This window comes from Acanthochromis polyacanthus, chromosome 6, assembly GCF_021347895.1.
Source record: "Acanthochromis polyacanthus isolate Apoly-LR-REF ecotype Palm Island chromosome 6, KAUST_Apoly_ChrSc, whole genome shotgun sequence".
Classification (NCBI taxonomy): Eukaryota; Metazoa; Chordata; class Actinopteri; family Pomacentridae; genus Acanthochromis; species Acanthochromis polyacanthus.
Genome location: NC_067118.1, coordinates 34,401,431 through 34,427,657, shown reverse-complemented (window position 1 = coordinate 34,427,657; position 26,227 = coordinate 34,401,431). Strand labels below are relative to the sequence as shown.

Below are 26,227 nucleotides of genomic sequence, written 5' to 3'. Positions count from 1 at the left end.
GTAACTCTGAAATCCTGTTGGTCACCCTTGTGGCCCACCAAATCACTGGAACTCCAATATCTCAAAGTCAGAGTAAATGCAACTACTATGTACCATTGCAAGTGAACACAGCATTAAATAACATGACAGCTATGTATAGCAGCAGCCAGTCAGCTGTGCGGTCTGTCCAATAGCATCACATAGAAGTAACAAAAAGGACCAGGCATCCCCAAAATCACAAACCTCCTTTCACACATGTTGAGTTTTGCATGAGCTGAAATTCGGTTTGTCGCTTCCAGCTGTTTGTAGGAGTCTTTTTCTCAGAGTTTATTAATTATTCATGTGGGCATCTCCAAAGCAAGAGACTTGCTGCATTAATGCATGTGAGACAACAGCAGTAGCATCATTAATTACTTAGAATTATTAAAGATCCCTGACATGAGACAGAATTGATCAGGATATAGTTGCAAATGACAGTGCAAACTTTTCTTAACATCAGGCAGGTCAGTGGTCACAGTTTGTCATCTACACTTAAATCATTTGTAACACAGTTGAGCCCTGAGCTCCATCAGTGCTGGATTCTATTTTTCTGCAAAATCTGTTTACTGAAGTCGGAATATTTTTTTCTGTCATATCAAGTCTTTTTATCAGGAAGGGTTTTTTTGTGTTTGTCACGGCAGCAGTGTTACGGATGTGTTATCAAACGTGACTTCTAATCATTAAAGTAACGACCAAAACATAGCAACAGGCAGCATAGTAACAGTGGAAACACACTGTATTGTGCTAAAATGTGTTTAGTTACTGTGGTTAGATGAATTATCATCACACATAGACAGACTTTCTGGTGTTAAAATCATAAATAAGCTGTGGATCTCTTACCTCTGGGGGAACTTTTTCCCCTCAAATACACAGCAGCTTCTCTTCCCCTGGGCTATTTTGAAGGACGCTCACTCAAGCAGCCATAATCCTAAGCACATCAGATCATTAGTGACTTTAAATGTAAAATAACAAAACCACAGCAGGTGATCAGTTTAGTCTCATATTGGCATAGGATAGTTTTTTAAGTAGCCAGTGTGTAACAAAAGCATTACAGAATTACCTTTCAATATTTTCCACAGGGGTGAGAGATTGTTTTAAAACTGTTTTTAAGTTATGATTAAAGACTTTTTAAATAAATCATCAACTAATACTTTCAACTGTATATGTCTATGTCTTAATGGGAACAAGTTTCAGGCTGCTGGGTTGTTAAAAAAAAAATCCCCTGGCAGATGTTATCCACCAGCAGGGCACTGTCTTGTAGCTACTTAATTAATCAAGGAAACCCTCCAATGGACCACACACCTTATGGAAAACCCAGTGGGGTGGAGGGAACTCCGCGAGTAGTTATTAATGGATTACCTACGTTTATAAATGCATTATTGCAAAGGGATTTTCCACCACCTGGCAGCAAAAATCCCACACAATAGTAAGTGATTTATTGATGTTAAGAAAACCCTGATAGCAGCAGCTTATCAAAAAATTAATAAATTATCAGAAAATGACCCTCTGAATTGAACTATTGAATGGACATTTGGTTGGTTGTGTATCAAAAGCTGCTAATCAGATCAGATCAATCCACACCGGTACAATCCTAAAGGCACACATTATTTCACTTTGTCTGTATTTGAATTGTCAATATTAATGTTGCAGAGAAAAACAATTGCTTCACCATAAAATTTTCCAAGGTTTCTGTTACAGCATTGAACTTTTTCCTCTTCCCCTTAGATATCCATGACCCATGATGAACTAAAAACTCTTAATATAATGTGAAATATCTGATTCCCCCAAACCAAAGTATCCCTTTAAATTCACACGTTAAATGTTATCATTGCTTTAATCTAAAAACTCAAGCTTGAATCTTAAAATAGCCTATCAAAGCAGTGAATACCAGCAATTTGCCCTCTCAACATGGATAGTTTTCCTTGTTGGTCCGTCCTTGTGAGATTTTATCCTTGTAAGTGTAGCAATAAAAACACACACAGTCACAGATTTGTAATGGGATTATGGAAAACTTGCGCTTAAACGGTGGAAGGTTTAAAGATCCTGTCTTGCTTCGGGTAAACAACCCGGCCTTTTGACCTTTAAAGAATCACGTTGTGCTGTGTCCATGAGCCAAACTGGGTAGCAGCATCAGCTGGCTCACATACAAACCCGGGTTGGTAATCATTGTTTGAGGGCAAGCCTGACAGTTTTTCGTTCTCCTGAGATAGTGTGTTTGTTTGGAGCTGGCAGACATGCAGACACTGACACATATTTTCAGAGTCCATTCCTCTCTCTCATCACTGTCATTCACACCTCTCCTGCCGAGGCTTTTTTCACTCCCTCGGCTTATTTCTTACACCGCGCTTCCCTCTTCTCTGCTCCTCTGCTTCCATCCATTACCACAATCCCTCCCTCCCCTTCCTCCTTTTCTCTCTCGACCCTCCCTCTGTGATTAATGCCTTCCATCTCGGCACATGTACTCCTGTTGTAGTCCTGCAACTGTGGCCTGACCGCTGCCCAGCCTTAACTAACCGTAACCTCGTCTGCCAAGCAAGACTCTGGTTTAACACGGCCAAGTGTGCAGGGCCGAAATGGGACAAGGAGGAGAAATTATGGATACAGAAAACAAGTTGAAATGTGCACACAGATGAAAGGGAAGAGGAGCGGCGACGAGGAAGGCCATCGGGAAGGAGCGAGCGAGGGAGGCGGGGAGGGGAGCGTAGAAAAGGGGGTAGAGCTGGAGGCGATGTGTGTCCTAATGCTGTGTTCTTTCCTGAAATAGCTATCACCCAGATGAGGTGCTGGCTGGAAGGAAGGTGTTTGTCTGTCTGCTTGTGTGTGCATCTGTACGAGGGAGAATTCCCGTCCGCATCCGTGTTTCTGTTACGTGCTGCTCCATCCACCGCTCTTCCTGTCGCTTTCGGCCTGACCTTGATCCGTCTCACCTTCCCGTGTGTGTCCCTGAGCTGCAGTGTGGTGCAGCGTCCCAAACGTTGCTCGGCACCACACCCACACCTCTACAAGCACCCACCGTCGTAGCATGACAGTGCTGTTCTCATTAAGTAGCACTAAATGACTCCCTCAGGCACTTGAATGTCTCTTTGGCTTGCCTGCGGTGAGGTCAGCGATTTGCTCGAGCACCCGTATATCCAGTGGATTGGTTTTCTCCTTTTCATAACAGCATGACTAAAACGTCTTATCATTGCCTTCATAATCGTATTCCACCTGGATGCTTTGATCCTTGAGAGACTTATTACTATGGCAAATCAAGGTCTGAGTGCCAAGGATGATGATAGATTCGCAAATGTGATATTTTGGAGCATTTAGAAGACGCAATCTCCACCATCTCTGTCTTTAATTAGCCCCCGGGATTAAGTGTCACTACACATTTAAGCTTGTGTTCCTAAAACCAGTGAAGTATGTCTTGAATTACATATTATCTTTAGGAGTAGATGTTAAGGAAATGATTTGATTTCATATTCCCAGCTGGTTGTTATCTGAAACTGCCTTTCCTTTCTGCCTTGCGGTGTTATATATATATCGATTTGTCTTTTTATCTTTCAGTTGGTCGGTCCACCACTTTGGTCCGGATTGAAATATTTCAAAAGGAGAATTTATATCAGATGGATGGCCATGAAATGTCATTCAAAGCATTCATGTTTACACTACATGGCCCTGAGGGTGATATTTGCGGCTCTGAGCTGTATATCTTGGCAATCGTAAGAATGATTGCTCTGGAATTTCCTGCAGATATTTAAAGTCCACAGTGGATAAATCCTAATACATTTACTGATCCTCTATCACCGTAATAAGGTTTAAATGTTAACTGACAAACGTTTAGGTTTATGGCCACGTACACGTAGAACTAAAGACATTCCCATCAGCTTTGTGTTTAGCGCTAATTAGCAAATGTTAACATTAAAAAGAAAAAAGCTTCGATTACACGATGAGCTTGTCACATTACCCGCTAAGCGTCAACATGTTAGCTTTGTCAGTGGAGCATATCAGCATCTTGACGTTAGCAATTACCTCAAAGCACCTCTATGCCTAAGTGCAGACGCAGAGTGCCTGCCAGTGCGGCTGCAGACACTTTACAACCTGAAATGGATTTTACTAACCTTTTTAACAACTGCTGCTGACACGCAATCAGTATATTACATGTTACATCGTGCTAATTTATTGCTATTTGACTGTCACACTGTAAGGATTGCCACTATGATAGGACCATTATCACTGGATGGTCCACTCTTTGACAACTATGATGGTTAATGGCCCACCCGAGCCATGAATTGCTCAGGCGTGCCATATACTTCAATACCCCATTACTACCCTCTATATAACGTGTAGTTTTCGTTAATGCTCGATAACTTAAATGACATATGACCCTCTCCGCCGTTAAAGCGCAATTGTCACTGGTCATTTACCATAGCAAAACGTCATTTGCTCCGCATTTATTGCCACCGTTTCCCAGAAAACTCATCCGTCCCCATGTCTTAGAATAAGGCTGTTTAACTGAGAGTAAAATAGGATAACCATTCGCAGCGCTTAAGCGACGACAGGAGAGCCAATGGGAGTGGCATTGGAGGGGACAGGGAGGAGCAATTATTGAGGTACTGAGGAGAGGAAGCACGGTATTAGTCCCCCAACATTTCTCCTGCTCCTGTCTTCACCCCCCTTTCCTTTTTTTCCCTCCTTCCATGCTTCTCTCCCCATTTCCCACCCACTATCCACATCCATCTTCATTCAGGTCTAATTGTTAGCTGTTCTGGGGTCCCATTACAATTAGCCATCCATCTGGGCGGCGGTAGAAAGACAGCAGCTGATCTATCACGCTGCTCAATGGAAAGTTACATGAGTGGGCCACCGGTTGCTGTATGTGGCAAGAGGGAACGCACAGCTGAGACACAGACATACATTATATTCTCTATTCTCCCTCCCTGTAGTCTTTAATGTCCCTGCTTTTGTTCTGCGATGAACTGAGCTCCGACTGCAAGTCTGTGCCCCATAAAATGATCTGAAACAAAGAGTCCAATCTGCAGTGGTTACTTCAGTTGCCCCTGGGGGATTATTTGCAAAGAGGTAATAATATCCTCCCGTACCTGAAAGAGGGATTTAAATTGGGGAATCAGAACGGACAAGTGACACAGAATGATTAAAAAAAGAGTAGAGTGGGAATTAATATGAGCTTAAATGTTTCAATGTACTCGTGTTTTTTTCCTGGATCTGTAGTTTTAGGAATATTATGTCCCTGAATTCACTTAAATGGATTTAAACCACGTGTAGTATAGTTTGTTTTTAAATCCGCTAGTTTCTTCTTGCTTCGTTTTAGTTTTTATTATTTAAAAATGTTTAGTTTTGATTAGGTTTTTCATTAGTTTCAATATCAGTTTATGTATCTAGTTTTTTTCTTTTGACATGGCATTAAGCAAGATTTAAGAAGCCAAGAATAGGTATTAGGATACAGGAAACCTATGGAGGAAGCAACTGACATCCTAGTTTCAACAAATGCTCCAAATTCTCCTCATGCTTATTTGGTTGACAAATGACCAAATTGGACCATTGTTGAAGACAGTTCTTGCTTATTTTTGTTTTATTTTAGTCAGTACTGTTGGTGCTTGCATTATTATTGCAGTTTTTGTTTTTTGTAAAGTCTAGTTTATGTTTTATTTTTAGTCAGCTAGGATGTTTTTTGCACCTACATTAGGTTTGTAATTTCTCTTTAGTTAACTATGATAATCTTGACTTGAACGTAGTTTCCCATAATAAGCTAAGAAACGACAACAACAAAAAACACCTTTATCAAACACACAACAACTGTGTCTCACAAAAATCACAATCCTATACAGCTAAAGTGCATCCTTATGTACATTTTGGAAAAAACTAAATTATTAGTTCCAGAAGTTGAAGTGATAACATCACAGTTTGAATAATCCAGAGTCCGAGTCAGAGGGTGGAAGCAAAAGTCAACTTTCACCCAGAAAACTTACATCTCATGGCGGACCATTACTCTTAGGCTTCAGTTTCATTTAACATATTGTTTGATTTGGTTGAGGCACAAAACTACTCGGTTAGGTTTAGGAAAATATTGCTGTTTGGATTATAATACAACAGCTTTATGACTAGATGGAAGCTTCCCTCCACTTTCTGCCTTGTGACGAGTCTTGCTTTATCAAATATGTGATTGGTTGGCTTAAAAGAAGCGACAGTAACGCAATAAAACAAACAGCAAAGACATGTTGATTGAAAGTTCATTTGTGATACGACACAAATGTAATCAGAGAAAAAAGTTTTTCCTCGAAATGTAACTAAGAATGCAGTCAAGCTGCATGTAAGGCCATAGCCGAAAGACAAAATTTAATGTCTAGAAAATGTGGCTTTTCTACAAGAATCAGTCATATGAACTCATTAAATCTGACACATTTGCTATAATTCATGAGGATTAGGGCCATTGACCATTTTTTGTCTTTAAAATCTTGTGTTATTCACAAACTACAGATATCTGTAATATATAGATAGTTCTCTTCTTTCTTCTGGTTATAAAAGATTGTTTTCATCATAAAACCTAGTCTGAATGAATGTAAAGTTAAATAAAATATGATACTATAATCCAAAAGAATAAAAGCTGTCTTTATTCAGCTCACATCTTCTTTAGATTTTGTGTTTTTGTTGTGTGTTTTGAAATAGATATACAGGCCGTTGTCTGTCCTTCTTTATAGCACTGACAGTATGACATCACTTAATAAACAGAGAGATAAATCACTGAGAGCTTCGCTTTTTGAAGCGATTTTTTATTATCTAACAGATCTCTTTATTTCTGTCACAACACAACACTGCTCTAATGACATGCTGTTGGCAGGTTTAATATTTTCCAATTACTTTGGCTCTCTGATAGACTACATCTATTGACACAATTAAATTAATTGTGTTTTTATCTGCTGAATTTTGACAGCAGCAATTAAAATTCTACTGTGCAACGCTCTCCTTTTAACTCTTTTCTTGCAGTATTTTGGTAAATGACATTTACCTGCAAACAGTGAGGACAGACAGCCTTTTATGGCACTTTAGATGCTTTGGAAAAAGCTAATAACTAAATCTCACAAGTGCACTTATGAGCACTCTTACTTATTCATCAAGTCGAAACAAATGATTTACAAGTTTCTGCAGTTAAGGGGGTCTGATGAATTTGACTAGGAACACTCATACGAATAAACCTCACAGAAAAAAATTAAGAGATTTAATTGCATTGTCTTCATTTTTTTTTTTTTTTTTACCAGAATGAAATTCTTTTTGACAAACAGTCATTTTCTCTATGACAGTCTCATCTAAGCAAAGAACTAAGGTATGCTTGTCTTGATATTTATACAAATTTCTTCCATTATTTTAAATGATATTGCATTATTTCCAAATCACAAAACTGCCCACTAGCATTCCCCCACCAAGAAAAAAAAATGTTACTGCATATTGTCAAGTGAAAATGTGAGTTTTCTTTTGACAAAAAAGTTTAATAGTAGATCCAGCCTCAGGTGCACAGCAGCATAATCTGTACATATCTTTCACTGTTTGTTTCCCTGTTGTTGTTCCTGCTTCTGTGAAATTTCAGTTGCCATCTTTCTCTCCGCCTTGTCTCTTTTTTTCACTTTGACTGGAAATATGTGTCTAGTTCAGTCGGTTGCTGTGTTCAAACTTAGTGAATAGTAAAATTACTGAGCGTTCCAGTTCATGAGCATTATGCTGGCTGGAGGCTGACCTGGCAGAAGCAAAAACACAAAAACAAGTCCTCCTCCCCTCCTCTTCCTGCCTCCTGCTCAGTCTCGGTCCCTTTGCTCTAAATCATCCCCCCATTGTTTCTAGCCCTCCGTCAGAAGGTTGAAGTCAAAAGGTGGAGATGACTTCTGGCTAAGAGTGCTTTGCCCTTCTAGACAATCAATAAAGTTGTCTGCACGTTGCAAGAAGGCAGACCAAAAACAGAGAGACGGGGGGATGTTGATGGGGGGACTTCGGTGATTTGGGAGGTCAAGGGTTTTGCTATGAATTATGTCCATTGTCAAAACTAAAAAAAAAAGGAAAGAAAAGAAAAGCAGCGACATCGCAGCAGCTTGCAGAGCAAAGCCATACCTTTCTCCACAGAGGCGAGGTAATCCAGGCTTAGCAGAGGTATTTTATCTCTTAGTGGTGTTAGTCTGAGGTTAAGTTCTCTTTGCTACAGGTGTCTGTGGGCCAGAGGTGTCAGAGGACTTGATTTGCTCAGAATCAATAGTTTTTTGCCATTGCCCAGTGTTTTCTTTCACCAAACTCTCAGATGGATGTTTTCTTTCTATGTGTGTGTTTGTGTGTATGTGTGTGTGTGTTATCATACATCAACATACCTCAGAAGAAGTAACCGACTTTTTTCCTTGTGGCAGAAATGTCAGTATGTATAAAAGCAACCTCTTCAGATGAGTGGCAGCTGCAAAACAAGATGAGATTCTTCCACAGTTATTTGCGTTTGTGCGTTCGTGTGTGAGTGCGTGTGCGTGCACGTGCGTGTGCGCGTGCTCGTTCATCAGATGGTCTCCTCTTTCACTTGTTTGGTTCCGAGGCAGGCCTGAGGCAGAACCTAATCTGGTCTCATAGCTCGATTGCTCCACTTTTCACTCAGCCAAATCCTACACAGGCAGTCTAGCAAGGGCTGTAACTCACAAGGTGGCATGAATTTTTTAACTTCCACTTTCAACTAAAAGATGAACTTCTAACAAAACTTCCTGGCAGTGCTCTGTGGAGTATGGGAGCTGAGTGGATATGTAGCGTTTTTTTAATCATTTGAGGATATGCCAGGTTAGATCCCTCAGCTGGCAGCAAATTGTGTTGAAATTAAGCATTTTTTGCCGACTTGCAGCTATGTAAGCTATAATCTTTAAAGTGTCATTGATGCTAAATTGTGGCTCCATAGCAGGAAGAAGGGAAACAAAGAAGAGATGAGGGAAAAAAAAGGTGTTTGGATCAGTTTATTGGCCGCTGGGTTTAGGAAAACATCTGTATAGTTTCAGGCAGCGGGATTCAGTGTCAGTATTCTGATTGGTTGGGAGGTGTTACAATATTTTGGATTTTTGAAAACTGCAGTTTTTCTGAGTTTGATGGTTTTAAAGCCAAACTGGGAGCAAATTGTGTTTTTACATGCACATATCTTTTTGATTATAAACCATATTTGTATGAAGCTGTAAGATTTTTTTAGAGAGCGTTACGCCAACTTTGAACAACAACTTTAGCTTTTCAGACAACTGCACCTGCACCTGAGCTACTTTAAAATGGCACCAAATCGACACTGACCAAGTAAAAGTTGCCTGCTGAGGTCTATCTGCAGGCCAGTTAGCGGGTTAAATTGCATGTAAATTTGAGTCTGCTTATAAGCTGGTGTGGTCCTCGCTCTTTAGTCCTACTGCTAATCACAAACTGTCTATCAATGGCTTATCAACGACAACTACAAGGTTATTGACTTTGTCTCTTGGTCCCCAGCTGGTGCACAGTCTGCCATCTGATGTCAGTCAAATCCAGACGCTGACATGGCCCTCCAGCCAGTAACGAAGAAAATAATTACTTCTGATTTTTCCTCAGAAATGTGTGTTTCCTGATGTACTAATAAAAAATAGTAACGACACATGCAGACACTGAATTACTCGTGACAGTAAAGTGGGATTTCAGTGGGACTTTAACAATGCAGTAATGTTTTTATGGGACAGAGTCTCCCCCATGTATTATGTAATTAGACCCTCATTTGTTTACCAGGGGAATGCTGGGTTTTAAAATAGCGGTAAGGGACCTAATATTTCAATGTACAGTACTTTAGAGCAACCACACCACCAGATTTGCATCGAAAGTTATGGATTTTAATTTTGTAATAAATACCACATGCTCAATCATCTTCCAAGGCAGCTTGCAGGATCATCTACTGAGAAGTTTTATATTTGTCTTTTGTAGTGCAGCTGAGTGCCTCGGCTGTCATTCTGTGTTCTCCGTGTGTGCGTTTGCGTGTCTAAACATGGACGTAAAGTACATGATGTTATCTCTGTGTAAGGAAATGAACAGCTGATTCGATATTTTTGGCTGCTTAACCTTCCTCATGCTGATCAGCATATATGTAGGTGCTAATGAAATCCCTCCGCCCATGGACTCCTTCCACTCCTCCGTGTTCTCAGTGATGCTTCAGGAGCAATTCAGGCTCAATCTGTCGTGCCGCGACTCTGCCTGAAAACACAGATGGGACTTCGGCACAAGTGCCCTGGTCCCAGAGGCCTCGGGAATCTATCAGAGAGCTGCAGAAGTAGATTCAATCTAGCAGGACATGTTCTTAACATCCCCTCCATTACCTCTGCGCTGCCTGGCAACCAGTGCCACAGTCCTGGGCTCCTGTTTGCATGGTGACCCCAGAGAGATGATCCCATTGGCTGAGCACACTTCCAGAACATAAAGAAGGGTTATTCCAGAGGCCTGTGGGAATGCTGTGCCAGCACAAATGTACATAGAGTGCGAGGCCACAAAGAGAGCGAGGAGAACTCGTCAAGGAGAGCAGGAGGGAGTATCAGGAGGTGGAAAAGATAATGATGCTGATAATGATACAACTTAAAGGGAGTTGTGCTATAGATACTATAGCGCAGAGTGCTTGCTTTGCCTGTGTGTGTACATGTGTGCTCTTGTTTATCTCCCCTGCCTCACCTTAGATTATGAAATCACAGCATGAGCAATGTGCAGGTCAACAAACATTAACGTGTTTTAAATGAAGCTCAAGTGGGGGGACGAGCTTGAATTACCATTCATTACCATACTCTCACTGAGTCAGGTATCCCTGCTGGTGCTCTACAGTATATGGTTTTCATGAATATGTATGGGAATGTGCCTATGAAGACGAGGCGTGCATGCATAAGCATATGGAGATAAGCAAACATACATCCACACACTGAATTAACCCCCCGCTCACACTCAGCGGCGCATGAGGCCCCTCCCGACGAGCTCTCCGTCTGCTCATCATCTACACAGCTCACATTATTCTTCCACCAATTTCTCCTCAATGAATCCATCATTCGGTTTTAGAATGCAGAGAGGAAAGCAACAAGAAAACACACACTTTGTAGCTGCGCTGAGCTTGACACCCAACTCTTGACTTTGATGGGGAAATGGCAGCCTTTGAGAAGTGAGTGACTCCGATAGCACTATCCTTTAAAAGCAGTTGTCTTGGTAACAGAGACTTATTGAGACCTACATTTTTACATAGACCTGTGTATACAAACTAATGTGCACTCAGACATGTTTTCACCCACACGTTAGTGCCAGGCGTATAGTAAAAACGTTTACATTCATTCCGCTGTGTCAAAGCTACTTATTTCAAAAATGTACTCCAAGGACCAGAGTGTATCTGTTCCTCCTTGTATTCCTTTTTTTCTTCTCTATCATTTCTGTTGCTGACTGCCTCATACATAAGATGTTTGACAGCATGAGGGAAAAATCGAAAAAAAGAGAGAGACGGAGAGCTGGACTGTACTGTAATCGTGATGTACAGGGTCTGATGACTAAGGATGCATATGAGCCAACACTAGCATAGTGGCTCAGGAGTAAAGAAGCAGAGCACTATGGGAATAGACACATACTTGATTTATTTTGCTAGACAAAACTGCAGCACAGAAACAGCCTGAATAAAGTGAATTCCGTGTTTTAAATACAGAATGACTCTTAGCTGCTTAATTCATACAGGATTTACCTGATCTACTCCTAGCTGCCACTCTAAGTGATTTTAAAACCAAGGAATGTGTTATCGTGTAGTCAACATAAATCATTCATAAGTATCACTGGAGATCAGAGTGAATTTATCACAGGAGATCAGACTGAATGCTTTAGTAGCCCATGCTTGATTTGATCTATAAGATCACAACTAAAATATCAAGCTCGCAAAAGTGCTGAAGCTCAAATCAGTCGGATGTCAGGATGACACCTAATCATTCTGACATAGGATGTGGAATAAGAACTTGCTAACAGGTGGTTTCTGTGGTCTCTTGCTCTTTGCAGAAAGCCCGCTTGGCCAGGATACGAATATCCAAGACTGGAAGCTCCAGTGCCTTCCTTCACAGCAAGCGCAATGGCCTGTTCAACGAAGCTCTAGAGCTCACGGTAAGATCTGTCTCAGATGCACAGAAACCACAGTGCACAATATTATGGTCTGGTCACAGAATACCCAACCCCATAGGACACAATTACTGTTGTAGAGTTTTTTTAAAATGACGACACAGAGAGACTGACCTCTGTGGTAACTTTGTTGTTAGGTGCAGGCCTTGCTTGTCTATCCTTTAATTATCCCAACATCCCATCAGGGCAGCTCACTGCGATCTCGTTCGATAAGCGGCACTTATAATGTGAGCATCTCTGAGCCCAGCTGCCCAGCTGAGGAACAGGCTTCAGGCAATGCAACAAGAAAAGTAAACACAACTCAAGGATGTTCCTTGCTTCACCAAAAATGTTGCGGTTCACAAGCACTATAGCGGCCCGGGGCTGACACAGCACAAAAACAAGTGCTTCCTCCACCCTCTCACTCACTCTCTGTGTGTCTCTATTGCTTTATCTCTCTTCAGTAGCAATGGTGCGGACAAAATCAAAATGGCACCAGTAATACACAAGCTATGACTGAACAATGCGTCAAATTTATAATAATGTCTTTAAAAACAATGCACTGTGACAAAGGACTGCTGTGTTTTCTGTAGTAATGTATAAAGTGTGCACACCACTGTTTAATATCACTTAAAATTATTCAAAATTGTAATAATTGCATTTTTTTCTAAAATGACAAGTAGCATATTTCCTCACATGAACAATCAAAAGCAAATAATAAGGGAAGACTATATTATAAATACAGACCCCAAAGTAGAAAAGAAATACAACTAAAGTGAATACATTTGTGATCATTGACACACAAGTGAGAAAAACTGTGATCACAATGAAATTAAATAAAATATAAATGTAATTTCCAGTCACCTTAATTGCATGGACAAGGTGATAAAAGGGTCTATGAACACCAGAGCTTCCCAATTTGGGATCTATACGTTTGTTCTAATTGCATGTCTGCATCATAGATAAGAGTCACCAATGGAACCTAAAAATGTCATTTTCAGACTTCACAAAGACGGAAGAGGATACAGGAAGATCAGTGACTAACTTAAAATCTGTGAAAACATAGCTACAGGAGCATAATCAGGACGTATACTACAAGTTCTAGTGCCACTAATCAGCTGCAAGCCTCAAAGTGATGCCAAGGATATACACTGTAGCGCTAATAAACAGACTGACAAGTGCTTGAGACTTTTCAAAGGGTTCATCAGTGGAAATCTGACATTCTGTTACAGCTCAGACAATATGAAGGTCATGATGTCAACCTTAAAAGACAAAATGCAGGAAAACAACTTTTGGTCATTTTTTTGGCACAAAGCTGCAGAATTACAATGAATTAAGCAAGAAAAGCACTCAGAGAGCACAGTAGTCCACCAAGGCTGCTCAGTCATTGCATGATTTCCAACAGATAAGTCCCGATAAGTCCACAGCAGTGGATTCATAGCAGGATCGCAATCATGTGATCGTCAGCAGGCCGCTAATGTAGCATTCACTTGTTGTCATAGTTACAGCGACGGCGTGCCGCGATCTCACAATGATACAAAAATCTTTAACAAATCCGTGGATCCAGCCTATGAACCACATCACTGCCAGAATCTAAACAGGTGACTTTCTGACCTTCACTGAAAATTTCATCCAAATCCGTTTGTCCGTTTTTGAGTAATGTTGCGCACAGATAAACAGACAAACGTACGCAGATCATCACAAAACTCCACTGCGTTCCTTGGCTTAGTAATAAATACATGAAAAGAATCCTGATGAATATTGGGAGCACATTCTTTGGTCAGATGAGCTCAAGAAAATTGTGTTTGTCTCACATTGGGTCCATTACATTTGCCATGAATTACCACAATGAATGAATGTCCCAACAGTGTAGCACAGGGTTGAAAGTGTGTTCATATGGGGCTGCATGAGTGGAAAAGTTCTTAGAGAAATGGAATATATAGATTACACCATAAATACCTGTGGATTTACTAAAACACTGGCTGACGATATGAGTGCTACTCAGTAGCAGCTCAGCAGAAGAAGAATATGTCCGCATGATAACGATCCAAAGCACACAGGCAAAATCACACAGGACTTTCTAAAGAAGAAAAAAGTGAAAACCGTGACCTGGCCAAGTATGTGACCCAACACTTTATAGGGAAAGGGAGACAACACATCTCTTTCAGCAATGAAGCAGTGTGTGAAAACGTGCAGAACATCTCTTCCATATATATATCCTAATGGATTTTCTTTTATTTAAGATTTTTTTCAGTGCAGAGCGTGCACTGCTCCATGAAGAACACCAGGTCCAATTTTAAAGTTAATCACCAGCGCAAAAATAAGTAATTAAACTGTCCGATAACATCAAAAACACATCAGAAAATGTTTTCTTCCCTTTTCTATATTGTGCAACTTCAGCTCAAAACTAATTAAGTCAGCGTTATCAGTGGTAAGACTTTTTCACTTCTTTGCATAGATACAGCCATTTAAATTCATGAGCCATTCACCTGTGCAGTCCTCTCAGAAAAACGTGGCTTTCATTCATTTTTTTAAATCAATTTTTCATGTTGGATAAGATTAATTGTACCAGCTCAGGCTCGGACTAGTCTGCTGATGTCCGAAGTCCACAGTTCAGGGCCTAGAATTTGAAAATAAATGCAGGCTCAGTAAAATGTTAATTGCTGTCAAACGTAGGTTTAATTGTGAGGCAGCTATTTACCCGCTCCAACCTGTCCTCCAATTCATACGACCGCATCGGTCGTTTGCACCGTGCACCGGAATACGACCTATGCGGTCGTATGAACGATGTGGTCGTTTTTGGTTTGAGGACAGGCTCATTTACCAACAGTATGTACAGCGCCATGCAGAGCGACACAGCGTGTTTCGTCACTCTGCAGATCAAGCTGTTTCCACTCTACAGTATGGTGGCCACCTGGGTGGTGAGCCATAGCCGCCTCCAGACAGACTGCTTATACGCGCTTGCAGCCGTATGTATAGAGAGGGACAGAAATAAGTCAGCCTAAACACCTGTGTTTTACTGCTGCGTTAGGTACAGATAAGCAGCGTGAACACAGGTGAGCAGTCGTGTCTAGAGGAAAACCGAGTCGTCAGAGCGGGAATTTACCCTCTCAGCAAAGAAGTCTCTGCTTACAACACCCGCCACCCGCTTAACAAACAGAAAATTGCTACTACAAATCTTCCAAACATGGCATTTCACTTGCCTTTCGGCGGTGCTGTGGAGCATGCAGGATGAGGGCAGTACTTTCTGGCTTTGTTTTTTTATATATATATAAACAGCTCAACCACAGATTCTACTGGGAAAGACTGATGCAACCCATTGAAAGTCTATATGTGAAACACGGCCGTAATTCTGACAAGAGCAATGATGGTATTCTGCAGTATACTGAAGAGATCTTTCCAGGCTCAGGCTAAAGCTATTATGCAGAAATTTTTTTTTCCAATAATGCAAAGTAATCTGTGCTGTCAGTGCAGTAACTCTTCCAAAACCTCAATTAGATGTAAGATACATAGAAATACAGAAGTTCTAAATCCTTACATACATTAAGTCGGCATCTCTTCTTTTACATATTACCTTAGAAATAATTTACATGAAGCCAAAAAACAAAAGCCTTGTCGTATTATATAATGATGTGATCTTACTGATGTTTTCTACAAACTAACTCTCTCACTCTCTCAAGGTGCCACAGAACAACTTGAACTTCTAAAACAATCTAAATGAAAAATAAGCAAATGAACTGCTGAGTATTGACAATCAAATGTCATGTTAGATATTTTTGCAGCTTCCTTTACTTTGTTAGAGGATCTGTGAGCCTCCCGAGCAGTCGATAGTCCACTTATTGTCTGACTCACCTCCTCACTGCCTATAAATGAGTTTTGTGTCCAAACCACCACAGAACTAGAAATAGCACCCACTTGTTCGCGCAAAGATACACACACAAACAAACACACAAACAGGCCACAGCATAAAAAACAGGAAATATGGAAAACAAGTCATTAACAAGTTGCCTCTAGCGAGCCTTTGCAGTAACAGAGATGGAGGCTAAATGTCACAATGGAAATTTTTATATGAATTGTATATACTGTATATCCATTAAGTCAGAGTTTTGCTAGAAGTCTCCCTTCTAGCACAGATCAATGCACTGGCTCCACTGATGTTAGCAGACATGCCTCTCAGGGTCAGAATAGTAATGTCCTCCGTGTCTGACTGGCATTACTGCAGCCCTGATGGCTGCCTGTTCTCAATGCTGACCTATGAACGCTAGTAAAACTCCATGTCTGTTCTCCTTTTGTCTCCTTCTCCAACTCAAGCAACTTCCATACAAGATGAACCTTTCAGATCAGGTACTGAGACAGCAGTTGGCCGCACACCTCCAACATCTGATTAGTGTCTTCCTAAAGGAGAACGTTGCGTAGCATTCATTTTCCGGGTGTATGTTTGTGTCTGTGTGTGTGTGTGTGTGTGTGTGTGTTTCAGAACTCCACTGAGGACGAGCAGCGTTTAAGCAAGTCTACCTCTCTATTAGAGAGCCAGCACCACCACCTGCTGCACTGTCTGGAGAAAACCACTGTGAGTTGCACACATACTCAAGCTTTATATCTTCTTCTTATTTTAACTGTATATCTGTGATAACCTTTGTTTATCCTGAGGCACAAGGAAAAGATCAATGGATTAGATTCTAAAACTGTAATTCAATATCAATATAGAGCCCAGAATTGCGCAGTCATCCAGACATTTCTCCGTAGCTGTGGCTCATTAGGTGAAAATAGCTGACAGCCAGGCATAATGTGTATGGATCTACAGTATTTTTATGTCCGCGCACAAGTAATGCTCGATGTAGCGTGATGTCCAGTACACTGCATTTCCCTTATGATACACGCTTGCCTGCCCGCATGCGATACAGACACACTGTCTGTCTGAGCCTCGCACAACTCAGAGGATGACGAATGAAAGCATGTATCATGGGCTAATGCACACGCACCCAAACTCTCATTATTCACCGTACATAAAACGTACCACATGAAGGATGTTTGGGATGCTCAAGGGGAGCCGTAAAGAGCTGGGAAGACAACACTGACATATTATCACCTTTTGAAGGTGATACCATCTGGCCAACATCAGCAAACAGAGGCCAATTTACACATTTACACAGAAGCGCGATATTAATTCACTTGAAGTTGTATTTGCGCTATTTTGCTCTCCACCAAGTCTTGAGGGAAATTCTTTCGAGCTACTTAACGCTCACTTTAACTTCCTTTCAACTGCTAAATTAGTCTGTCTGCTGTATGCAAACTGCTGCATGCTGTGTCTGAAAACAATGCTGATGAAAGCAGTGAGCGTGAACCAGAACAGCAAAGTTTCCAAAGCTAAAACACTGAACTCAGTCTGCTCTGTAGAGCCGACTGGAACTGCAGTGATAATTCTATGTGAGTTCATCGCTCTGAGTGATTCCTGTCATGAACAACTGGTTGTGTGATATATTGTTAATATAGAAATATTGATTATATCTGCTTTAAGGAAGTGAAAATTATTCTGAACTACAACACAGTACAATGTGGACACACAGCACCATGCGCACCTACATAAAAAAGCAATCACACATTCTGAGAGGAGTTATTGATCCCAGCGAAGAAGCAGAGAACGACAGGATATAGCAAGCCATATACAATACATGCTCATAAATACGAATGCTGTAAATGTCACTTCTTTGCTGCAACTCTCTCTCCTTCTTCCTTCCTTTCCATTGTTTTTGTTTTCTAGAACCATGAGTTTGTGGATGAGCAGTATTACCAGCAGAGCTACCTGGAGGCGGGGCTGCAGAATTACCCCTCTCGAAGCCCCTCGCTCTCCAGCCAGGACGGTGTGACGGGGACGTGCTGCACCCGCCGGAGCAAGAAGCATCACACCCCTTTACCGAACGCCAGTGCCCCAGCACACATGCAGCCTTTGACACACACGCACACACACCAACAAGGCTTGCAGGAGCTCAGTACCATCCACATCCAGCCGCTCAGCACCAGGTAAGATGACAATCCCCAAAGCACACGGCATAAAGATTGTGTGCAGCGGTGGCAAAAGGTTAATATTCCAGCATTGAGAATATTTTAGGATACGATATACAGTCATGGAAAAAATTTGTAGAAACCATTGTTTTCTTCAATTTGTTATTCATTTGTTTGGACAAATTGTACTGCCAAAAACTGTGCTTTTAGTCATTCCGTGTTTTCTTTTCTGTCTGTTTCAGTCACATGACACACACAGGAGTTAGTACTTGATCGCATAACCATTGTTTTTGATGATTGCAGCCATGCGTCTTGCCATGCTCTCCACCAGCTTCTGACAATGTTCTGCTGTCACAGCAGCCCATTCCTGTTACACAAATTCAAAGACATTTGCTCTGTTTTTGGGCTTGTGATTCTCCATTTTACATTGGATGATTTTCCACAGGTTTTCAGTTGGATTTAGATGTGGTGATTGAGCAGGCCAATCCTAACCCTAACCCTAACCCTAAGTTATGGTTCCAATGTTCTGGTTCTAAATCCAGGCTTTAATTGACCTCGCCGTGTAGCAAGGGGCATTGTCTTGTTGGAAAATCCAGTCGTTGGAGGGAGGAAAGAGTTTTCCCATTGATGGAAGAAGAGTAGTCCTGTAAATGACTGGGTTCATTCGCCCTTCACACAATTGCAGTTGCCCTGTTCCACCCATACTGAAACAACCCCAGATCGTCACAGATCCACTCCCATGTTTTACTGTAGGGGCAAAACAATCTGGTTTGTAGCTTCTCCAGGCTTCCTCCTAACCAGTAAGTTGGGTATAGTGGGCATCAACTGAAAATTGGATTCATCACTGAAGAGAACCTTAGTCCAATCATCAACAGTCCAATCCTTGTGATCCCAGCAAAGAGTAACCGAGCTTTCCTCTGCCTTTCCTTTATGAAGGTCTTCTTCCATGCCCTGTGTGACTTCAGACCAGCTTCAAGAAGTCAGTTTCCAACTGTCCATAGCAAACAAGTCACATTTCTCGACAGTGCCCACTCATTTTAAAGTCCCTGGAGGTCTGATGATGATTCCTGACACAGGAACGGATGAGTGCACGGTCATCTTGTGGGGTACAAAGACGTTTCCTGTTGTGACCAGCTGGCAATTTGGTAGTACCATGTGGGGCTTGTTGTTTCTCAGTGTAATGAATGGCTGTCTTGGAGATCTTCAGTTTATTCACGACCTGTCGCTCACTCATACCTGTTTCCAGCAGTGCCAAGATGGCTGCCTTTGTGGCTTCACATAATTCTTTTGTTTTCGGCATTATGTGAGAGCTGACAACTTCTGAGTTGTGCTACAGCTTGAATGTAAGCAGGAAACCACTCTAGGCCTTTGTATGTGCAGTGCTGCTGATGACATGAAATGGCCTTAAGCTTAAGCATGTTAAATAGGACATCAAGTATTATGTAAGCATTTTTTGTTGTATTCATTATATTCTTCAGGTAATATACTTTTAGTGGTACCAGGCATAAAAATGAGCAAGAAATTGAAGAAAACAAAGGTGGTCTAGTAAGTTTTTCCATGACTGTATTTTATAATTTGTAAACTTCGGAATATTAGGTCACGGTTACTTCATAAACAAAAACAAATGTAATTGTTTTTAGAAAGTGTATTTTATTTCTACACTTCAATTGTGATATTCAGAAACAAGTAGGCAGAATATAGTTATCATTCACCAACTCTATTTTTTTTCACACAATGTTCTCTCGCCTTTGGCAGTGTGCTTTTATAATCTGTTCTGGCAGGGGAACATCCTAGACAGTACCTTCTAACCAGATTCACTGTTAGGCCTAATGGCTGGCAATTAACAACTTTCAACCATCCACTACCATTAGCCTAATTACGCTCCATGTAACTAACAACAACTGACAACGAGGTGCTAATTTACTCTCACTTACTCCCAATAACATTTAGTCATCTGTGAGTCTGACAAAAGGAATTTTGCCCGGATCAGGACATTTGTTTTGAGACATTTATTCTGTAACAACTTTGGACCAGTAAGACTTAAAAGCTAACTTGAAAGAAGACACCCACAATGCATTGGCTGCTTTACAAATGCTTCTAATTAAAGATGGAGTATGTAATCCTTGTCCAAAACACTCTTTGTCCAATGCAGTGAAAAGTCCAATAGCTGTTTGTTCTTTGTGTTTTCACACACAGTCCTCGCTGTCAACGGATAACAAAGTGACTGGGATCGATCCATGCAACCCCATCCTAATGTGTCCTGTGCATGCTCCCAATCATTTTCAGATTTCAGAAAACAAAGAGTGATATGAGTATCCCACTGGAGTTGTATTTCTGTCCACCTGACAAATGTATGTTGAATATTTATGCTCAAGTTTCTCCACCAGTCACTATTTAATCTGACTTTATGTTTTGTGCTAGAGAAGTCTGCAACCACTTCATGAGCTGCTGACAGCTGTGCAGATATTGTTGGTTTCACACTATAAAGAGTCTGTCTGTGGCCTGTCTGTTTGTTATTAGTGCTCATTGTTTGAACTCTGTCAGTTCTCCTTTCATCTAATTCTAATTTGGAGGAGAAAGTGTAAAACCTTGGGGATTGTTGACCAATTCACACTAACGGTGATTTCATTCAAACACAGGATTTTCCAGGGTTTGTTCATTTTGAAAGGGGTCTAAGGTCACAGCTATCGTTGCTAGAGTCACCTCAAAGGAAAGAGGAGGATTTCTCATTACCTTTTTCTTCAGCTACAGTCGAAGTTATTTCGAACCTTCAGAAAACCCATCTCCCTAAAGCTCTGTTCTATCTGTGAGCGAAATATTTCTCCATTTCTCCGGGATTACCCTAATCCTTGACTTTTTTCTTTCATTTATTCCTACAGCCGCTCCAGTCTGAACATGCGCGTAGATGAGCCAGCACCTCTGAACTGCCAGAGCAGCCAGATCACCACAGCAATCATCAGCATTCCCACGCCACCTGTGACGACTCCCGAGGGCGACGCTCACCTGCCCGCAGGCCCCACCCACCAAAATGTCGTGAAGGTGTCCGCACTGTGAAGACTAGAGTGCAGGCGCAGAAAGACAGATAAAAGTCTCATCAAGACAGACTGAGGGACAGAGGAGGACTGAGAATGATGGAGGAGAAGGAGTCCTAGTCTGGCCCTGGTGGAGCCTGCCCTCTGCTGGTCATGTACTGTAAAGACATGGACTCCCTGTACAAACGGAGGATGGCTTTTAGATACAGTAACTTCATGTTAGCGGTCGGCATACATATTTGTGTGCGTGTGAGTGAAACAGTGGGGAAGATGTGTGAGGACCTATTTTAGATAAGGAGGCGAGTGAGTGTGTGCCACCCAAGTGTCAGAGATGAATTCCCAGAGTAAGTCATGTTTCATTGTGCACAATGCACCTTTTTTATGATTTACGCTTCAGTTTGACTCTTTTTTTAAAGCAGGAGATATAAGGGAACAGGTGGAAAGGGAAAGAAAAAACACACACACACAATCAAACCTTTCCACCCCTCCCACCCGCCCCAATGACTCAAATCTTGTCCTTTTGTGTTGTGTCATTTTACCTGTTGATAGGTCAATATGCCACAATTCCTTTTCAGGTCCAATATTATTCCACGTGAGTAAAAATTCTTTAAAAGACGAAATGCGGTAGGTGTCTTTGATGGCGTTACCAATGAGTTTCGTATTTGTGAATGAGTGCATGTGAACTTTTGCTAGAGGAGTTGTGATGTTTCAGATAGGAGGTGTGTGTGTGTGTGAGTGCGCACGAATGTGTATATCTCTCTCAGTTGATTGAAAACTTGTGTTTCAATTCTCCTGGAAGTCTCTACGGCTCCGTATATGGTATATTTGACTAGCTGCCACTCTGATGGGTTTTTTGCACACATTTCTGTCCAAAATTCTCAGCTACAAGGCTTTTACACAATATGTGCCTGTTTTGCTGGAGTAAAAAGAGATTTATTTGTTTTTGTAGTTTTCTGAATTTCCCCCCGTTCTTTTCCCTTTTGGCTAGCCCGACGGACCTCAAATAACTCAATTTCTCTTACAACGAAACCAAAACAAAAAAAAATCAAACAAAAAAAAAAACATTTTGAATTCAAACCACCACAATTAAAAGCACAAGACGTTCGCTGAGAATTTCTGACACAAATCTGTCCCAAGCCCAGGATCTTTGTGAATATTGTTAATAGAATATTTTGTAATATTTGACCATCGTTTGGCAGAACCAGTGAAGCTGTCCTCTTGTTCTCTCTCTCTTTCCCTCACTCTGTCTCTTCTCTCTCTCTACATTTTTCTCTCTCTTGTTGTTGTCCTGTTGTATCCCTACCTCCTGTGTGAACAACAGTATGCTTTCAGTAGTCTTTATAGTTGTCAACGTTTTTTCTTCCCCAAACTCAGCGGGCATTTTTCAAAAGTTGTTGAGTATGTGTACTCTATGTGGTTAGGAAACTTGGTGTTTGTACTTTTTGTCCTCCTTGGTGTTTCAAAGGATTTTTACTTACTTTATCTTCTGGAGAATTTCAAGCAGGGAGGTCTGTTGTAACAGTGACCACAGAGACACGGAGGACGCTGGATGAACCATCCACAGATCTCCGTCAACAAAAACGTGCTGTTCCATATGTTCTCTCGACTCTAAGATCAATATATTATATATATATAAATATATATCTTCAGTATTTCTTCTCATCATATCCCATCAAAGCTGACCTTTTCAACTATGGACGAGGACCTTCTAGCTCTGCTAAGCTCCAATCTGACGCTGCTCTGTTGGCTTTTTTCATCATTTTGGGTTCAGCTTCCTGAGAGACGGTTAGGTCTGTCTTTAGGTGGGTGATACTGCTGGAGTTTCACCAAAGCAGAGAAGAGCAGCCTCAGTCGTAGGAGACTAACCGCCCACTTCTGCTCCGAGTAGATGAAATAAAATGGTGATCAAGAGCACACAGACTGGGCTAGAGGTGCACCAGTTTCAGCCAACAGCATATTTCAAAAGCAATACTGGAATTGGTCTAATATTACATCTGCCCACATGTAGCTGATGTGTTTTCCTGTAGAAGTAGACTATTTAAAACTGTTACACTAGCAGCAAATGTATCACGGTCAGTTAAAAATGTGTATTTAATTAGCTTGAGGTGGAGACATCTTAAAAGCATAACCAGTTTTACATATGCATTTGTACTAAGATTTAGAGAAAAAAGACATATCATTACATCAGGCAACAGGTGGAATTATTCAGCATATTGGTACCATATCAGCACATCGCTACATCTTAGGGTCTGTAGGACTCGTGGTTTAGTTCTCTCTGATCCTGAGGTTAGTCCCAACCCAAAGGAAGCCAAAACTATTCTACAGAGTTGGAACAAGATGTGTTTTACCTCTGATATTCCTAGTAGTGATCTCGTACTATTGCTGGTAATTTAGTACTGTACACAGTGACAACAACTGCCTAGATCCAGTATTAGTGTTTAGTCAAACTGTGCTCAAACTTACATGAAATTTAAAAAACAAAAGAAAAGAAAACAAGCACAGACAGACAGAGCTTTTTAAGTGTGTTTTAAAAAGTGGGGTTAAAGACACTGACTTCGTATTTACAGCATAAAGTCCGACATTTAGAATCTATTGAAGTCTACAAGAGGAGCATGACGTAGGTAACGGCAGAGGTGAGGCTCCCTGTATTTTGTTGCTGAGGACAGTGATTAAACGTGGTTAATTTCCTGCTTCCCTGTTTTGAAAACAGGTTGTTTTGTGTCAAGCTGCACTTTAAAATGACACGGTTTGAAATATTATGTAAGCATATATTCCGCTCAAAGTGTCAAAGGATGGCATTTTTATTTACAAACAGCAAAAACAGGTCTGTGGTTGTGTTTGTCTCTCTCTTTCTCTGTTATGTACTCTCCTTTGATTGTCTTTTTTCTGGGCTCAGTCAGTTTTTTCCTCTCACTCTTTGCTTTGCCCTCCTATGCCACCTGTCGTTGTTGAGACTACTGCTGTGCGTATCTTGTCAGGTGTTGGATATTATTTATGACCTTGTCTTGTGTCCCGACTGTGAAACGCCTGATAAAACATCTATATCTGCCACAAATATACAATCTGTGAGGCTGTCTTCTTCACCCGCCTTGTACTAACTCATACGGTAGCAGCTCCTACATATACTGAGCTTCAGAGGGTAGATTCAGCTCCCAAAGTGCAGTCCTTTGTGAAGGCTTGCATGTTCACATCCAAATAGTGAACCTTCAGCCTCATGGTTTTGGGGGACACCCTGGGATGGAGGACAAGATCTTGCTGAGTTCAGTTCGAAACTGCCTGGTGACAAAAGTGTAAATGAGGGGATCCACTGCAGCCTGTACGAAGGTCAGAACCACCGCTGATGTCTCCAGCTCCATCTGTAACTGCAGTGCAGGAGAGAGCGCAGACTAGTGAAACGCTGGACCAAAATTAGTGAGAATTTGTTCTGAGGTTTCATTTTTGGATTAATTATTCAGCTGAGGGGAGAAAAAATGGCTGAAAATAATCAGAATTTCCAGGTGGCACCTTTATGTTGCCCAAACCCAAAAAGATTAAAATGAAATCAGACAAAAAGTGGATACTGTTCCCAGCAAATGGAATAACTTCTCTTGATAAGCTGCTAAATTCGTTTGCTAAATTGTGATAAAAACTCTGTCGGCTGAGGTCTCATTTGGAATGGTGTCTTTATTTATTTATTTTTTATTTTAAATTAAGAGTTCATATTACAATCTCTACAACTTATTAAATATGCATTACAGTCCTGCGTTACAGTTTTTTGTGGGGTTTTTTTTGCACATGTTAATATGAGGACAAAAACGACTTGCACACTCACTCTGTCCGGCCACGAGATGACATTCATGAGCAGAATAACCACCATGGGCACCCAGAAAAGCGTGAACGCAATGATAATGTACCCAAAGCGCTGGGCCAGCTTCCCCTCCATCTGTTTCTTGCCGCGCTCCTTGGCTCCGGGGGTCAAGAGGCAAACTGCCCCTACGATCTCCGGGGGTCTGGCCGCGGCGACGCCCGCACAGGGAGCGCCCGCTTCGGCCACCAGCAGCATCGTCCGGCGGAGAGGCAGCGGCCTGAGGGGCAGAGACCTGCTGGAGCCCCGCGGAGCTGTCCGAGGTGCTGAAGAAGGGACGCTCAGCCAGGCCCACACATGCTCCGCCACTGTGGGCCTCAGCTGGACCCCGCGGTTGAACACTTTCTTCCGGTGCTGCCTCACAACTTTGAAGATCCGCACGTAGTGGACGACGATCACGGTCAAAGAGAGTCCCCACACCGGCACCAACACGTAGGGCCCGAACGGATCCGTGTGGCGCTGGTCGGCCTCGCCGCCGCTGCCCCCGATGTGCGGGCGGCAGAGCATGTAGAAAAGCGCCTTTTTGGAGAGAGTCAAAGAGATTATGGCTAAAATGAGGCCGCACGCCCAGATGGAGGTAATCCAGAGACGCACCCTCGCTTTCCTTCTCTCGGTTTGAAAAGGGAAGGCGATGGCTTGGAAGCGCTCCACGCTGATGCTGACCAGAGTGAGCAGCTGGACGCAGCTGCACAGGGCGTAGGTGAACTGCTGCAGGGCGCACACGGACACCTGGCTGTCCTTCCCCTGGCACAGGAAAGAGAAGAGCAGCAGCGGAGTATCCACGGCGCACTTCAGCAGGTCACTGGCGGCCAAGCTGACCAGCAGGGCGTTGTTACAGTTCTGCAGACTCTTGGTTCTGAACACAACCCAGCAGACCCACAAGTTGCCGGGCAAACCCAAAACTAAAGACAGGGTGAGGACCGTGCAGTTGAAGATAAGAAACGCAGGGAAATGGATCGTGTCGGTGTGGTTGTGCCAAGTGGTTTCGTTCTGTAAAGTGTGAACATCCATCATGTCACCTGCATTTTTCTGCATCCTCTAATGTAAAATCTGTCTCCTGGTCAGTGCTGCAGCACAGAGCGAGCATGAACGAGCCTTTGCTGCATGATTTGAGGACACAAACGCTACACATGGTGGAAAAATGTAGCTCAAGTGGGGGCCCCTGGTTCAGACTAATTTTTCAAGGGTGTTTTGGTCTTGTGTGCTGCCCAGTGCTGAT

At 41.9% G+C, this 26,227-nt stretch overlaps 2 protein-coding genes across 3 annotated transcripts in view; one reads left to right on the top strand and one right to left on the bottom strand.

Annotated features, from left to right (window-relative positions):
- Positions 1-24,906, top strand: part of kcnd3 (potassium voltage-gated channel, Shal-related subfamily, member 3) — a 114,274-nt gene extending 89,368 nt beyond the window's left edge. For both annotated transcript variants that reach the window (XM_051949159.1, XM_051949158.1), the window contains exons 5-9: positions 12,034-12,135; positions 16,441-16,473; positions 16,607-16,699; positions 17,891-18,150; positions 21,012-24,906. In XM_051949159.1, the coding sequence (XP_051805119.1) occupies positions 12,034-12,135; positions 16,441-16,473; positions 16,607-16,699; positions 17,891-18,150; positions 21,012-21,186 (663 nt within the window). In that variant the 3' untranslated portion in view covers positions 21,187-24,906. The remainder of the gene's footprint in view (positions 1-12,033; positions 12,136-16,440; positions 16,474-16,606; positions 16,700-17,890; positions 18,151-21,011) is intronic.
- LOC110965563 (uncharacterized) lies at positions 23,674-25,630 on the bottom strand. Its single transcript, XM_022214661.2, has 2 exons — positions 24,976-25,630; positions 23,674-24,526 (listed from the first exon to the last, which is right to left on the bottom strand). The coding sequence occupies exons 1-2, from the start codon at positions 25,513-25,515 to the stop codon at positions 24,377-24,379; spliced, it is 690 nt and encodes a 229-aa protein (XP_022070353.2). The 5' UTR covers positions 25,516-25,630; the 3' UTR covers positions 23,674-24,376.
- Between the last annotated feature and the right edge of the window lie 597 nt (positions 25,631-26,227).

What these genes read in the sequence shown, in the direction of transcription:
- LOC110965563 (XM_022214661.2), bottom strand. Translation starts at nt 25,515, where the DNA reads ATGCTCTGCCGCCCGCACATCGGGGGCAGCGGCGGCGAGGCCGACCAG. An exon ending in TCATCTCGTGGCCGGACAGA is followed by an intron (nt 24,527 to 24,975) that starts GTGAGTGTGCAA and finishes CCTGCACTGCAG; the next exon opens with TTACAGATGGAGCTGGAGAC.